At 41.1% G+C, this 13,623-nt stretch overlaps 1 protein-coding gene across 1 annotated transcript in view; it reads left to right on the forward strand.

The window, feature by feature from the left end:
* LOC107699961 (coiled-coil domain-containing protein 148) overlaps window positions 1–11,767 on the forward strand; it is a 74,588-nt gene extending 62,821 nt beyond the window's left edge. The window contains exons 11-15 of the mRNA XM_016501425.1: window positions 3,852–3,992; window positions 4,564–4,682; window positions 9,876–9,993; window positions 10,085–10,219; window positions 11,414–11,767. Of these exons, the coding sequence (XP_016356911.1) occupies window positions 3,852–3,992; window positions 4,564–4,682; window positions 9,876–9,993; window positions 10,085–10,219; window positions 11,414–11,560 (660 nt within the window). The 3' untranslated portion in view covers window positions 11,561–11,767. The remainder of the gene's footprint in view (window positions 1–3,851; window positions 3,993–4,563; window positions 4,683–9,875; window positions 9,994–10,084; window positions 10,220–11,413) is intronic.
* The last annotated feature ends 1,856 nt before the right edge of the window (window positions 11,768–13,623 follow it).

Consider the following 13,623-nt stretch of genomic DNA (forward strand, 5'->3'; position numbering starts at 1 on the left):
AACGCGTTTCAGAAAGGCGGGGCATAGAGGAGAAACAATAATGTACAGTATGTTGAAAATAATGTGTTTTTTGAACCTTAAACTGCATACACACATTTCATTACACCAAATACACAAAATAGTGTTCTTTTTAGCATTATATGGCCCCTTTAACAACATTATCTCATATTTCTAGCCATGCGAATATATATTAACTAATGATCTGTTAAGCATTATATAATGTTTATTAATGATTTATAAATGAAAGTTATTATAAAGTGTTACCCCAGTCTCTGCCAGCACATTTCAAACAATGATAGAGGCTTGTTCACAGTCCTATGCTGAAGTGGCTGAAATGAGCAGTTCATCTGCTTACTGGAGCAAACGTGGTTGGTGGGAGATTGATGGTGCTGATGGCCTTGTGCACGGTTGCAGAAATCATTGCATGCAAGTCCACATAGCCCTAAGAAAGACGTGTCCAGGTATAGGTCAATTTAAACAGCAACTGTGTCTCTCTGGCCAAAGGAACACTGAAAAAAGCAGAGCACAAATTACATTATAAAATGTATGCATAGTAGGCAGTATTGAATTCATTATAATTACCACATCAGGTACGACTGGTGACAGTGGTATGATCAGGTCATTGATCCTCCTCAGATCTTGTGTCAGTCACCAATTTTGACCATCTGCCTACCATACGGCCAATGAGTTTTGATAATAATGCTGTTTCAACATATTTTTAATCACTAGTTCAATACCTTTCTCGTTCTTAAGAAAGAGTATTGTTTCACATTCATTGGGCTGTGTGTTTTCATTAACACACTTTTGGATTTACTTGTTTGAGCTGCACTAACTCCTCTCCCTCGCTCACTTGGCGGGATATAGTCCACAGGAAGTGGTTATAGCTTAGTGGACACCGTCAACACAGAAGGGAAGAAGAGAGACACACCAGTTTCTGAAAATATAATTTCCATTCCTTATTTATGCATCATATCTCATCCTAATAAATTTAGAGGTCAATTTGGAATGATATTTGTGCATGAAATGTATATCATCACAAGACAAAAGGACATGTTACTGGGCAGGAGTCACTAGATGGCAGTGAGTGACAAGAAAAGAGAAAGTAAAGAGAAGAGAGGTGAAAGAATACAGAACCATGTCTGTGCCTGCTTCTTTATTTTGTTACAAAAGTACAGATATTACAATTGGCAATGAGGTTGTCGATTACATTTCCTTTACCGGTTCCATTCCTGCCATGCCCTGGCGAGCCTTCACTTCTACTGTCTGGCTCGAAATGTTTGAAAATTACCTTCTTGTAATTGCTGCTACTGGTGACGCATGGCCAGAGGAAAGAAAACAAGCTGTTTTTCTGCATGCTTTGAGCACAGAAGGACAAAGACTGTTTTATACCTTACCAGACACGGGCAATACCTATACTACGGCTATTGCTGCACTGAAAAGACAAAAGGGGCATAATAGGTCACCTTTAAGGGAGCCTAACAAGGCTATAATTGCACAGACGTGAAGACATATGCAGAGAACAAAAACACTGTGGCACGTAAAGAGCAGAAATGTAAAGAGGATACTGACAAAAGGAGAGGAGCCAAGGTACCCAAATTCAAGGAAAAGGACTGGGTGCATATTAAGAAAACAGGTCTGCGTTTCACAATAGCGCTGTCTCTTAGCGTGCTACGAAGACTCTAAAGGTATGTCTTAACTAAAGGTGTACCTGTTCTAGGCGTGTTCCCCAAACTATACCTTAGGACGCTGCTTAAGATATACCACCTTACGAGCGACGTTACCAGGTGCTGTCCATGGCAGTGGTGCTGAATTGTTTGAAATCGATACCTTGAAAATCGATTATTCATTCTGTGCATGGGCTGCTTCACTGTGTTATGTGAGAAAGCGGTGTTCTTTATAAAATAAGTGCTGATTTTAAATAAAGATAGAACTCTTTCCTGTTAGAACGCAACAAACTTGTGTGAAACTTTTACTTTCGCTTTGCAACATACATCATGCCAGGGAATAAAACCAAGAAAGAAAAATATATACCCAGAGCACCTCCCAGTGGTCACATAAAATACAAGGGAAAAAACTACATGAGACACTGCTTAATAATTTAACAGCTTTTAACAGAAGAGAGAGAAAAAAACACCTTGGGCCTACACAAGTCTGACAGAAAAACATTCAGGTAAGAGTGATCATTTACTCCACAACCAGGATTGACTGCCCAGCAGCCGCATCACATAGGCTATTGGTGTTAATCACTAATTTATGTTATTGGATGAGCTACTCAATAAAAGCACAACATGGGAAACATATACAGTAATCAACAGCTACTATGGTGAAGAAAAAAGACAGAAAGAGGAGAGCCGCCAGCAGCTCAATTTCGGTCGAGTACGGAAAGTCGAGACACCGTCAGGTACTTTCCTGCGTGGCCTAATGGTTAGAGAGTCGGACTTGTAACCCGAAGGTTGCGGGTTCGAGTCTCAGGTCTGGCAGGGATTGTAGGTGGGGGGAGTGAATAACTAGTGCTCTCTTCCACCCTCAGTACCACAACTGAGGTGAGAACCTTGAGTAAGGCACCAAACCCCCAACTGCTCCTGGGCGCCACAGCAAAATGGCTGTGGGAGTCCCATTTTCAAATTGTGCAGCTTTCCTTTTTCTTATATTTTTGGAGTGGATTTCACTAATGTGGGATTTGTTTTTTTTTTGTGAACGTGTGGAAATTAGTGTGGGCCTCTGGAAGGCCTAGTCTTTAGCCTGCCTTACTACTGGTGAGCCCCAGTTCCTTGGGTTGGTTAATTTATACTTTTTTTTTCTTTCGTTTGTTTCTCTGCTTATTTGCTTCTGTGCCACAGCTAATTGCTACTGTCTGAGACCATCTACTGTGAACCCAATATTGCCTATTACCTGTCTCTTCTTTTTAACTATTTATTGTTAATAAAAATGTATTAAAATTAAAGACTGGTGAATTTTCATATCCACGTCTCATTATCCCTTTGTTGAGGACAAAACTCGAACCTGTGTGCTTTGTATTTGTACTCCCTGGGTAGTAATACGGGGTGGCGTAGTCGTCAATAGAGTAAAATTTATCTTGCTGTTGTGTGATCTGTTTCTGACCTTCACCTGCCACAGAAGCAATCAAAATCAACAAGAGAGCAATGATATGCAAGTGCTATAACAAGTCTCAGTTAGCTTAATGCAGTACACGTAGCATTTTTATTATTATTATTATATAATAAATAAAAAGAAAACAGATAGAATAGAGCAAGCTAGTGTTAGAGGCTTTTTTTGCTTTTGTTAATTGTATAAATAAAAAGAAAACAAATAGATAGAATACAAAAAGATTAGAGAAGCTAAGGTTTTTGTTGTTGTTTTTCTTTTTAAGAAAACAAGCAGTTAGTAAATGAATAGAGTGCAAGTTTTTTTTTTTGAAAGAATATGCAAAGGCAAATGTGACCATGCCTTAAGGTGTTGTTGATGATAAAAAGAACACCACTCAGCCACTCATATACTACTGTTTATGGTTGCATTTTGCATACTGTTTCATATACTGTTTTATACATATATTAATATAGTCTGCAGTATGGAGTAACAAGTAACCCATGCTATTATTCCATCTGTGTGAGTGTTTAAGACTGTATGCTTGTCTAATTTGAGTGTGTAATCATGTTTTGATGTTCTGCATGCCCAGAGAGATTTGCTATGTTGTATTTTGATGGATCAATAACGTATATCTGCTAAATGACTAAAAGTAAAAAAAAAGTAAAAGTATATCTCCAGTGTACATATTTCCAGTTTAACACTTCAGTTGTCTAAATACTTGTCTAATTGCTGCTGAAGCCACCTGTCACTCTGTGTGTGTTTAGCTGCAGCGGTGGCGCATTCAGCAGGAGGAGGCTGCGGAGTTGGAGGCTACTCTTGCTGCTAACTGGTACAAAGAGGAAGAGGAGAGACTGAGGAAAGAACAGCAAAGAGAAAAGACTAGAAGAACGCAACTGAAAAAGCAGGTGATGTCATCATTAATTAAAGTCAACATAAAATAGCATTCCCAAACCATTCACCGCTGTAATGTGACATATTATGGACAACATAAAAATGAAAAAAAAAAAAAAACTTTTTTTAAATATATATACATATGTTATACATTTTTATCCACCATTTTCATTATTGAATGCTTGTTTAATGTCATTATGAGTCCCTTGAGGTAATACATTATCACTGATTGGTGCACTCTGAAAAACCCACTGTACTCCAGTTTGAGCATTAGTAAAAACAAAAAAGTGGAACCCCAGGGCTATGACTTCAGCTCATTAGCTTGATAAATGTGAGGCTGTGTGTGATTATGTTGGGAATTTTGAGTGTGTGACCTTGTCTACTTCCTATTCCTCTTCACGTCCTACAGAGCTGTGTTGTGTCACTGATTAATGATGTTTATGAGAAAGGAATAGATTACACAGAGCTTTATACTATCTTCATTGACACATTTATTCATCTATAAATGTCTACATGATTTTTCATCTGAAACAGTCAATACTAATGACTTTCATTAGTATTAATAAACTACTTTCTTTCTTTCAGATAAATAGGTTCAATGCAGATAAACAGAGGAAACAAGAGATGCAGAGAAAGAAGGATATGGAGAGGCTAGCAGAACTGAGGAGAGAGCTAGAAGAACAGGTGCAGAGAGATAAAGAAAGGTAAAATACTTTGGTTGGACTTGCAAATTTGCAAAAAAGGACAACCTGCATGCCATTAGTAATGATAACTATTAACACCTCAGCCTTGCAAAATATAGAGCTATAGATACCGTAGTGACAATAGATACCTAGATACCAAAGCATCTTAAAAATGATGACAGTAGAAGCAATCGAACTAACAAAAGAGCAACATTATTTAAGTGCTGTGACAAGTCCCAGTCAGTCTAACACAGTACACGTAGCAAGGTTTTTTTTTTTTTAAAGAACAAAAAGTAGACAGAATATAAATAGGGAGAGCTAGTGTTAGAGGATCATATTATTTATGCATTTATTTATTTTTGCAAAAAACAAAACAAGTAGATAGAATAGAAATAGAAGAGAATGCTTTTGTTAAAGGGTCAATTTTTTTATAATAAATAAAATAAGACAAGTTAACAGAATAGAAATAGAATAGAGAGTGCCAGTGTTAGTGTCACATGCACGCTGGTGTAAACACGCATGACACCAATAATCCACAGGAGAATACTTTTAACCCACACATAGAGGATACACAAAGAGAATAAACAACCACTCCACTGTAACGTGACGATGTCACAACACAGGCCGGAGACAAGGGATTAGTGCAAATAACAGGTAAGTTTATTGGATGAGTTGCAGATAGTAACAGCTTGAATGGTGAGTATTGACAAGTGGAATGGTTCTGGGTTCTTATCTGAGGTAACCGGTGTTGAGTCTGTGATAGGGTAATCTGGATTTGTGCAGGAGTCGAGGAGAACAGGATCGGAAGAGCGCTGGAGCATCTGAGGGTAAGTACAGACAGGTTAGTAGCAGGAGTAAGTCTGGTAAGATCGGGTAAGTGAACTGTAGACCAGACGATGAGTGTCTGAGTGGAGTGTGCTTATAAAGGAGTGCTGATTGCAGGCTGCAGGTGTGGGTGATCAATAATCAGGTGACTGGGATCTGGTGTACGTCGGGGCTGGTGACTGTGGTGATGATAGTGATTGTGATGGTGCAGAATCCCTGACATTACCCCCTCCTCCAGGGGCGGCTCCTGACACCCTCACACAGCGATGGGGGCGACCACGGCCTCTGGGGGCAGGACGATCGGGATGGGTTCGATGAAATTCAGCCAACAGAGTAGGGTCGAGCACATCATCCCGGGCCACCCAGGATCTTTCCTCTGGCCCGAATCCTTCCCAGTCAATCAGGTACTCCAGCCGGCCACCCCGTCGCCGCGAATCCAGAATGTCCTGAACCTGGTAGATGGACGGCTGATCCAGGATTTCTGGAGGAGGTGCTTCCGGCTCGGGGGGTCCTGGTGAGAGAAAGAGAATGGTTTAAGGAGGGAAACATGGAAGGTAGGGTGAATGCGGTACCTGGGTGGAAGCTGTAGCAGGTAGGTGACTTCATTGATCTGCCTCTGTATGAGGAACGGACCAATGTAGTGGGGACTCAGCTTCCTGCACGGCTGACGGAGGCGCAGATCCCGGGTGGACAGCCATACCTTATCCCCTGGTTGGTAAGTGGGGGTGTTGGAGCGACGGGCATCTGCGAAGGTCTTGTGCCTCCGCAGAGCGTGCTGGAGGTGGATGTGAGCTGAGTCCCACACTCTCACTTGGAACCAGTAGTCCACAGCTGGAACCTCCGAGGGCTCACCCATTTAGGGAAAGAGCGGGGGTTGGAAACCGAGTACGCATTGGAAAGGGGTCAGCCCAGTGGTGTCCTGGCGAAAAGAGTTCTGGGCGTACTCGGCCCAAGGGAGGAAGTGGCTCCAGCTCTGCTAGTCGTCATGGCAGTATGACTTGAGGTAACGTCCGAGCTCCTGGATCTTACACTCAATCTTACTCAGTTAGTCTGAGGATGGTAGCCGGAGGAGAAGCTCACAGTGACTCCCATAAGCCGGAAGAAGGCCTTCCACACGTGAGAGATAAATTGGGGGCCCCGGTCCGAGACGATCTCTTCTGGAATACCATAGTTCCTGAATGCATGGTTGAACAGGTATTCGGCTGTTTCTAAGGCCGTGGGGAGTCCCTTGAGGGGAATGAACTTGCACGCATTTGAGAAGCAATCTACTGCTGCTAAGACACAGGTGTTGCCATCAGAGTTGGGGAGATCAGTCACAAAATCAGTTCCAAGATGGGACCATAGCCGACGTGGGATGGGCAGTGGCACGAGCTTGCCTACAGGGAGGTGACGGGGCATCTTCGACACGGCACAGACTGAGCAGCTGCGGACGTACCCGATGACATCCCGGGTCATACTGGGCCAGAGCCCAGAAGGAGTTGATGTTGAGACGTGGGAACATAGATCTTCCCTTCTGGGCCTCCCAGCGGAGCTGGTTCATGGAGAGTGGCGACACGGATGTTCTCTGAGAGGTTCTATTGGATGGGACTCACAATGAGGGCTGGAGGGATGATGGGTTCAGGTTCAGAGGATGATTCTGGAGAGTACAAGCGAGATAAGGCGTCAGCTTTACAATTGCGGTTTCCTGGATGGTAGGTGACGGTGAAATTGAACCGTGTGAAGAATAATGCGCAGCGGGCTTGACGGGGGTTAAGTCTCTTTGCATTCCTCAGGTACTGGAGTTTCTTGTGGTCAGTGATGACCATAAAAGGATGCTGAGCTCCCTCCAGCCAGTGTCGCCACTCCTCGAGAGCTAATTTGATGGCCAATAGCTCTCGGTTACCAATGTCATAGTTGACTTCCGCTGGGGACAGTTTTTTGAAGTAATACACGCAAGGGTGGAGGCTAGGATTATAGTAAACAACTTCTTAACTCTTTCCTGGCTGATTCCATTGAGAATGACACACGGGCAAAATATAATATCGCTCACTACTTTTAAATTTAGTAATATGGACACATCTAAATACATGAAAATGCCAGTAAAATATCTCAAATCAGCAATTAGTTGGCCATGGGCGACACTACTCACATGCAGAGACTGGTAAAGCTCTGTATGTTTGAGGGTTAATAGTTAATAGAGCCCCTTGCTCCAAAACCTTTCTGTTCCTTCTATCCAATCATTGTTTTGAAGCCCACTCCTCTGTTTCCATGGCAACAGCTTTATGGGCATTGTTACTCATGCCACTTTTGGTGACCACTGACCATGGCACTATCTCCACACGCACACACTGCCCTTTTGTAAGATATTTATATCACTGCTGCCATCTGCCAGTACAAGCATTCCAGCTATTTTCCAAAGGACATATGGAGGGGGGAAAAGACATGAAAAATGCTGGCTAACCAAAAATCCATCATGTTGGATTAATGTCTGTTGATCCACGTTGATACACTCACTCATAACATTTTTACCACTGATAGGAAAGCCTAATAGATTGGGTGCAGGTCCATGAAATGCACCACAAATTTAAAAAAGGTAGTTATGAAACTCTACGCAGGTACGCCTCTTTAAAGCCTGCAATGGCACACTCTTCTCACAAGGAAGCAGCACTGCCCTATGGAAAAAAACGAAGGTGATCACAGCTTTGGCAGATAGAATTGAGTGAAGGAGAGATTACACCAAATGATGATAGCCAGGGCCATCATTTGGTGGAGGCGCCCTGTCGCAGCTGCAGCAGCTGGTCTGACACCGACAATGCTCCAGCAGCTGAACTAAACACCTCCTTAAAATGGTTAGTGAAAGCATCATACGAGTTGATTATGGTATTATTGGCATTCCATATAGCACGAGCCCACAGCAGAGCTTTGCCAGTTAATAGGGAAATGAGAAAAGCTACCTTGGAGAGTTCGGTGGGGAATTTCAGAGGTTGCACCTCAAAGAACAGAGCCACTTGTAGCAGGAAGCCACCACACTCAGCTGCATCACCCGTGAATGAAGCAGGCAAGGCCATGGGACTTACAGAGGCAGCAGGCGGTGCAGAGACTGGTGTGAGTGAAGTCCGTAGGGTATTGACTAGTTCCTCCAGAACGTCAGCGGGTGTTGGGTGCCGGGGATCCATGGAGGTGAATGTTGTTGGTCCGGTCTTCCGTCACAACACAGGCCGGAGACAAGGGATTAGTGCGAATAACAGGTAAATTAATTGAATGAGTTGCAGATAGTAACAGCTTGAATGGCGAGTATTGACACGTGGAATGGTTCTGGGTTCTTATCTGAGGTAACCGGTGTTGAGTCTGTGATAGGGTAATCTGGAGGATTACCCTATCAAGGAGAGAGAGAACAGGATCGGAAGAGCGCTGGAGCATCTGAGGGTAAGTACAGACAGGTTAGTAGCATGAATAAGTGTGGTAAGTGAACTGTAGACCGGACGATGAGTGTCTGAGTGTAGTGTGCTTATAAAGGAGTGCAGATTGCAGGCTGCAGGTGCATGTGATCAATAGTCAGGTGACTGGGATCTGGTGTACGTCGGGGCTGGTGACTGTGGTGATGATAGTGATTGTGATGGTGCAGAATCCCTGACAGACGAACACAGACAACTGAACAGAACAGGGAATATATATACACAGGGGTAACAAGGGAACTTAGTTACTCATTTAGTTCACCTGCATGTCATTAAGGGAACTAACTAGGGCGTGATAAAGACTTAACTGAAAGGGTAAAACATGAAACCAAGAAATATAAACAAAAACGCAATCAAAGACACAATTCTGACAGTTATAGGGTCAAGTTTTTTTTATAAATAGCATAGAAAGAGAATAGATAGTGCTAGTGTTAGAGGGTCAAGGTTTTTATTTTTATTTATTTTATTTTTTTAATAAATAAAAAGAAAACAAGTAGATAGAATAGAAATAGAATAGAGAGTGCTTGTTTTAGAGGGTCAAGTGTAGATGGAAGAGTAGATGGAATGTATGATTTAACATTTATTTGACATTGTAGATAGAGCTGGTATATTCAGTTATTTATTGTTGTGTGTCAGTTCAAATTGGCTTTTTCAGTGAATCAATTCAAATGTCTAATATAACTCCATTGCGCCATCACTCAAAAATGTTAATGGAACTTTCTGCATGGGTTGTTTCATATATTACAATGACTTAAAATATTAAAGTATTCAAATAATATTATTTCTTACTATGTATTATATGGGGTACATATGAATAAAAATGATTAAATAAATGTCTTCCTTGTTTTCATAAAAAATGTTGGAGATGATGATTATGATGGTGTTGATGATTACTATACAATATTGAAAATATATAATTGTTTCAGCGCTGTCATGGGTTGTATGTGTTGAATAGAGTGAATTTCAGGAAAGAACAGTTTCAGCAGAAACTGCAGATGCGTGAAGCTGAAGAAAAACAAAAACAGAAGTACGATAAAGAGAGAGAGGAGAGATTGCAGGCTTTACGGAACCAGGTACACACACATTCCACCTAATGATCTGAATCAGGGTGTAAAACATCATTTAAAGCATTAAAAACAGTTGTGCTTATTTGTTTGCTTTAAGGTCTCTAAAGTAGCTGAGGCCAACCCAGAGAGGATGATGGGAAACACAGTGGCGTGGAGAGTACGTCAACAGCCTGAAGAAGTGTTTACATTACAAAGGCCACTGTACCAGCTAAATACATACACTGATACACAGGTAACACACACAGCACATACTGTAGATACCATACTACTCACCCATTCACCTTCCAACACACAAACACACATGAAGCATTTTATCAGTCAACACAACTATAAATGAATGAATGAATGAATGAATGATGCATTTATATAGCGCTTTATTGTGTATTGCTGAACACCCAAATCGCTTTACAATCATGTGGGGGGGTCTCTCCTCAACCACCGCCAGTGTGCAGCATCCACTTGGCAGTATTACTTGAGTATTATGTGCATGCCTGTTGGTTTTCAGTATGAATTACATATCTTGCACACAACATATGGGCTATTTCATTAGAAATATTAGATTAAAAATCAATATTTCAAATGTCATCTATAATTTGTATTTCATATGTCTTTCATTATAATTAATCATTTAATTAATAGGCCTTCAACCCTGTTCTTGAACACCCACTGTCCTGCAGAGTTAAGCTAAAACCCTAACCAAACACACATGAACCAGTTAAACAAAGCCTTCAGGATCACGTGAAAAATCACAGGCCAGGTTTGCTAAAGTAGGTTGTAAATAAAATTTGCAGGACAGTGGGTCCCCTGGAGCAGGGTTGAAGACCTAGGATTTAATTAGTTTAATTAAATTCCACATTTTACTGAATTGTAATTTCATTTTTCTCTTCCTGTCATTTTAGTGTAATTCCAGTTTAACATCCTGTGGGAAGTGGCCAATTCAATTTCAAATTCATGATTTGAAAGAGTCGATTCTTAAATTCTGAAATTTTCCCAACCCTGTCTTCTGATTGTCTGCTCATGTACATGGGACAATTTGTTTCTGCCAATAATAATGGTTAACCTGTGATGACATTTTGGGACTCTGACGTTTACAGAGTCACTGGCCAAGGCCAAACAGTGAAACAGCTTTTTTTCCAGACTTTTGTTTCATAACATGGAGATTCAACAGCACATCCTGTAAATAAACATAAAACAGAGATAAGTTACTGACTTTAACCTTGTTCATGTTAAAGCAGATCAACCTGTCAACAGCTGCTCTGGTTACAGAATTACAGTCTAGAAAACACTGAACTATTATAGGAATCCATTTACTTTAAAGGCCGATGTGTTTGAACTTAGATTTTGGTGACTTATATGGATCTGTAATCGACTGATAATGCTATGAATAATTAAAAGAGTCTCTTTTATTATTTTGTCTTGCTTTCAGATTGTGTCTGATCCCAGAGTGCGTATTGAACAAGTGCTCAGAACCGCAGGTCTCCATAACACCCCTTATGCAAGACAGATTCTATCTGAGATCCAACCTCTGAAGCCACCCAGACGAGACATGGAGTCCGCTGCCTTCAGAACCTGACCAATAATTATATGAATGTAATCATCTTTTCATATATATGAGTCATGCTTTGTCTACCTGAGGTCTACTGTCTACATATTTTTAACCATATTCCCTTGGACACTTTATTCAATATTTGGAGGATTGATTGATTGATACGTCAAAGTCTTGATCTCAGAAGATTAAGGAATATTTCATTCTTCATGATATGACCAGCGTGCTTGAGGAAAACAGACGTAACCATTTTGGGCTTATATTTTTGGCTTTTTTATAGGACAGTATATGGCAGACAGGAAAGTAGGCTTTAGTGTTTTTTTTGACAGTGTTATTGACAGGCCTCAGATTCAGATTTGTTAAAAAAAACATTTTGTGGTAAGAAGTGAGACTATGACCCACAACACTGTTATAAAAAGCTGCATGAGGTTTATGAACTGCAGTACAAAGTTCTAAGCCATTCGAAACCTCTTGAGACACAGAATCCAGCATTTCCAGAATAATCAGTTGCTTTGAGTTTGTTATACTGTATTAGCAGCAGGGCCGTGCACAGACCTTTTGAGGGGCATGTGCTGAAACTGAAAAAGGGCACCCCCCCTTTTTTTACTGGTCACATATTAATGATAAGCGGAGAGATAGAATACTACATTCAAAAATTAGCTAGCTAGCAAATACATGCATATTAACATCGTAAACATTAACCATGCTGTGAGTGTGACAATATATAATATGATTAATTGTTAATAAATTAAGTGTATCAGCAGATAGCTACCATAAATCAAAGAAGAATTTTCTTAGAAATATATTTTACCTAGCTGACGAGGAACACTCAGTCGTTTTGTATCAAACTCAAATGCAGTTATGGCCGGGTTTTTGACCAGCGAATATGTGTGCAAATGTGCAATTTGTCCATCATTAAAACGGCAGCATCACATTACGTTTTGATCAACAGGTTACAAAGTTTGTTGTAGCTATATGGGCTCAGTTTTTCCTGTTGTAAAATACGTTTGGCCAAAATGTCATTTTATAAAAGATGAAATGCTACTGTATGCACAGGCTATTTAAGTGTAGGCTATTGGCTATGACTAATTTAGATGGCAAATGCCCTCTCTCCGCAGGTCCGGTCTCAGACCTCAAATGCATAAAACATGAGCCTTTATACAGTAGACATACTAGTGTTTCTTGCGTAAAGACAACGCTGTACTTATACAAACAAGAAGATATTTATTTACCCTTGCAAGACGTTCAGCTGCTCTGCTGTGGAACTTCAGTTCACTGCACTCAGTCAAGACGGGGTGTTGATGAGGTTGTGTGTTGGGAGTTATGAGGTTTGACTGACAGTTTGAGTGGCTCCAACAAGATTTAGCCAAGGTAACTCTTTTGAATACCTTTCATTCGCTAAATATATTTGTAAAACAGACAGACAGACGTAAAGGGTGACCAATAGCATTGGATTTATTGAAGAAGAAGAAAAAAAAAAAAAGGGCACTTCGGAGCGTAAGGACAAAAAAGGGCATGTGCTCTGCACAGGTGGAGCCCTACCTGTGCACGTGCCTGGTATTATACAACAAGGCGAACAAAGTGAATTTATTCTAAAGAAACATAGCAACACTTTTAAAGGAACAGTTTACCCAAACATTCTGTCATCATTTACTCACCCTCAAATTGTTCCAAACCTGTATGAGTTACTGGGGGGGGGGGTAATGTCACGGAAAAACCTGCCTCACCAGCCGAATCAACCTCCTACACCCGCTCACAATCACCTGATTACTGATCACGGACACCTGCACCCACTTACCACACCACTCAAATACTCACTCACCGCATTCACTCATCGACTGGTCTCGAGGTTACAAGCCTCTCAACTCTGGTTCCTCCTGCCTGCCTGCCTAAAGCCTAGGATTCCTCTGCTATCGACCATGGAACTTGTACTCTACTACAGATAAGACTGTGTTCTCAGCTTCCAGATATCCTAATTTGATTCCTTTCTGTTGGAAGCATTTTCTCCGTTGTGTTTAATAAACCCTAATCCTTTGAATTACTCTGCCTGTTTGCCTCCTTGTCCCGAGTGTGACACATGACTCATTTCA

This window comes from Sinocyclocheilus anshuiensis, unplaced genomic scaffold (genome assembly GCF_001515605.1).
Source record: "Sinocyclocheilus anshuiensis isolate Anshui unplaced genomic scaffold, SAMN03320099.WGS_v1.1 scaffold1284, whole genome shotgun sequence".
Lineage (NCBI taxonomy): Eukaryota > Metazoa > Chordata > Actinopteri > Cypriniformes > Cyprinidae > Sinocyclocheilus > Sinocyclocheilus anshuiensis.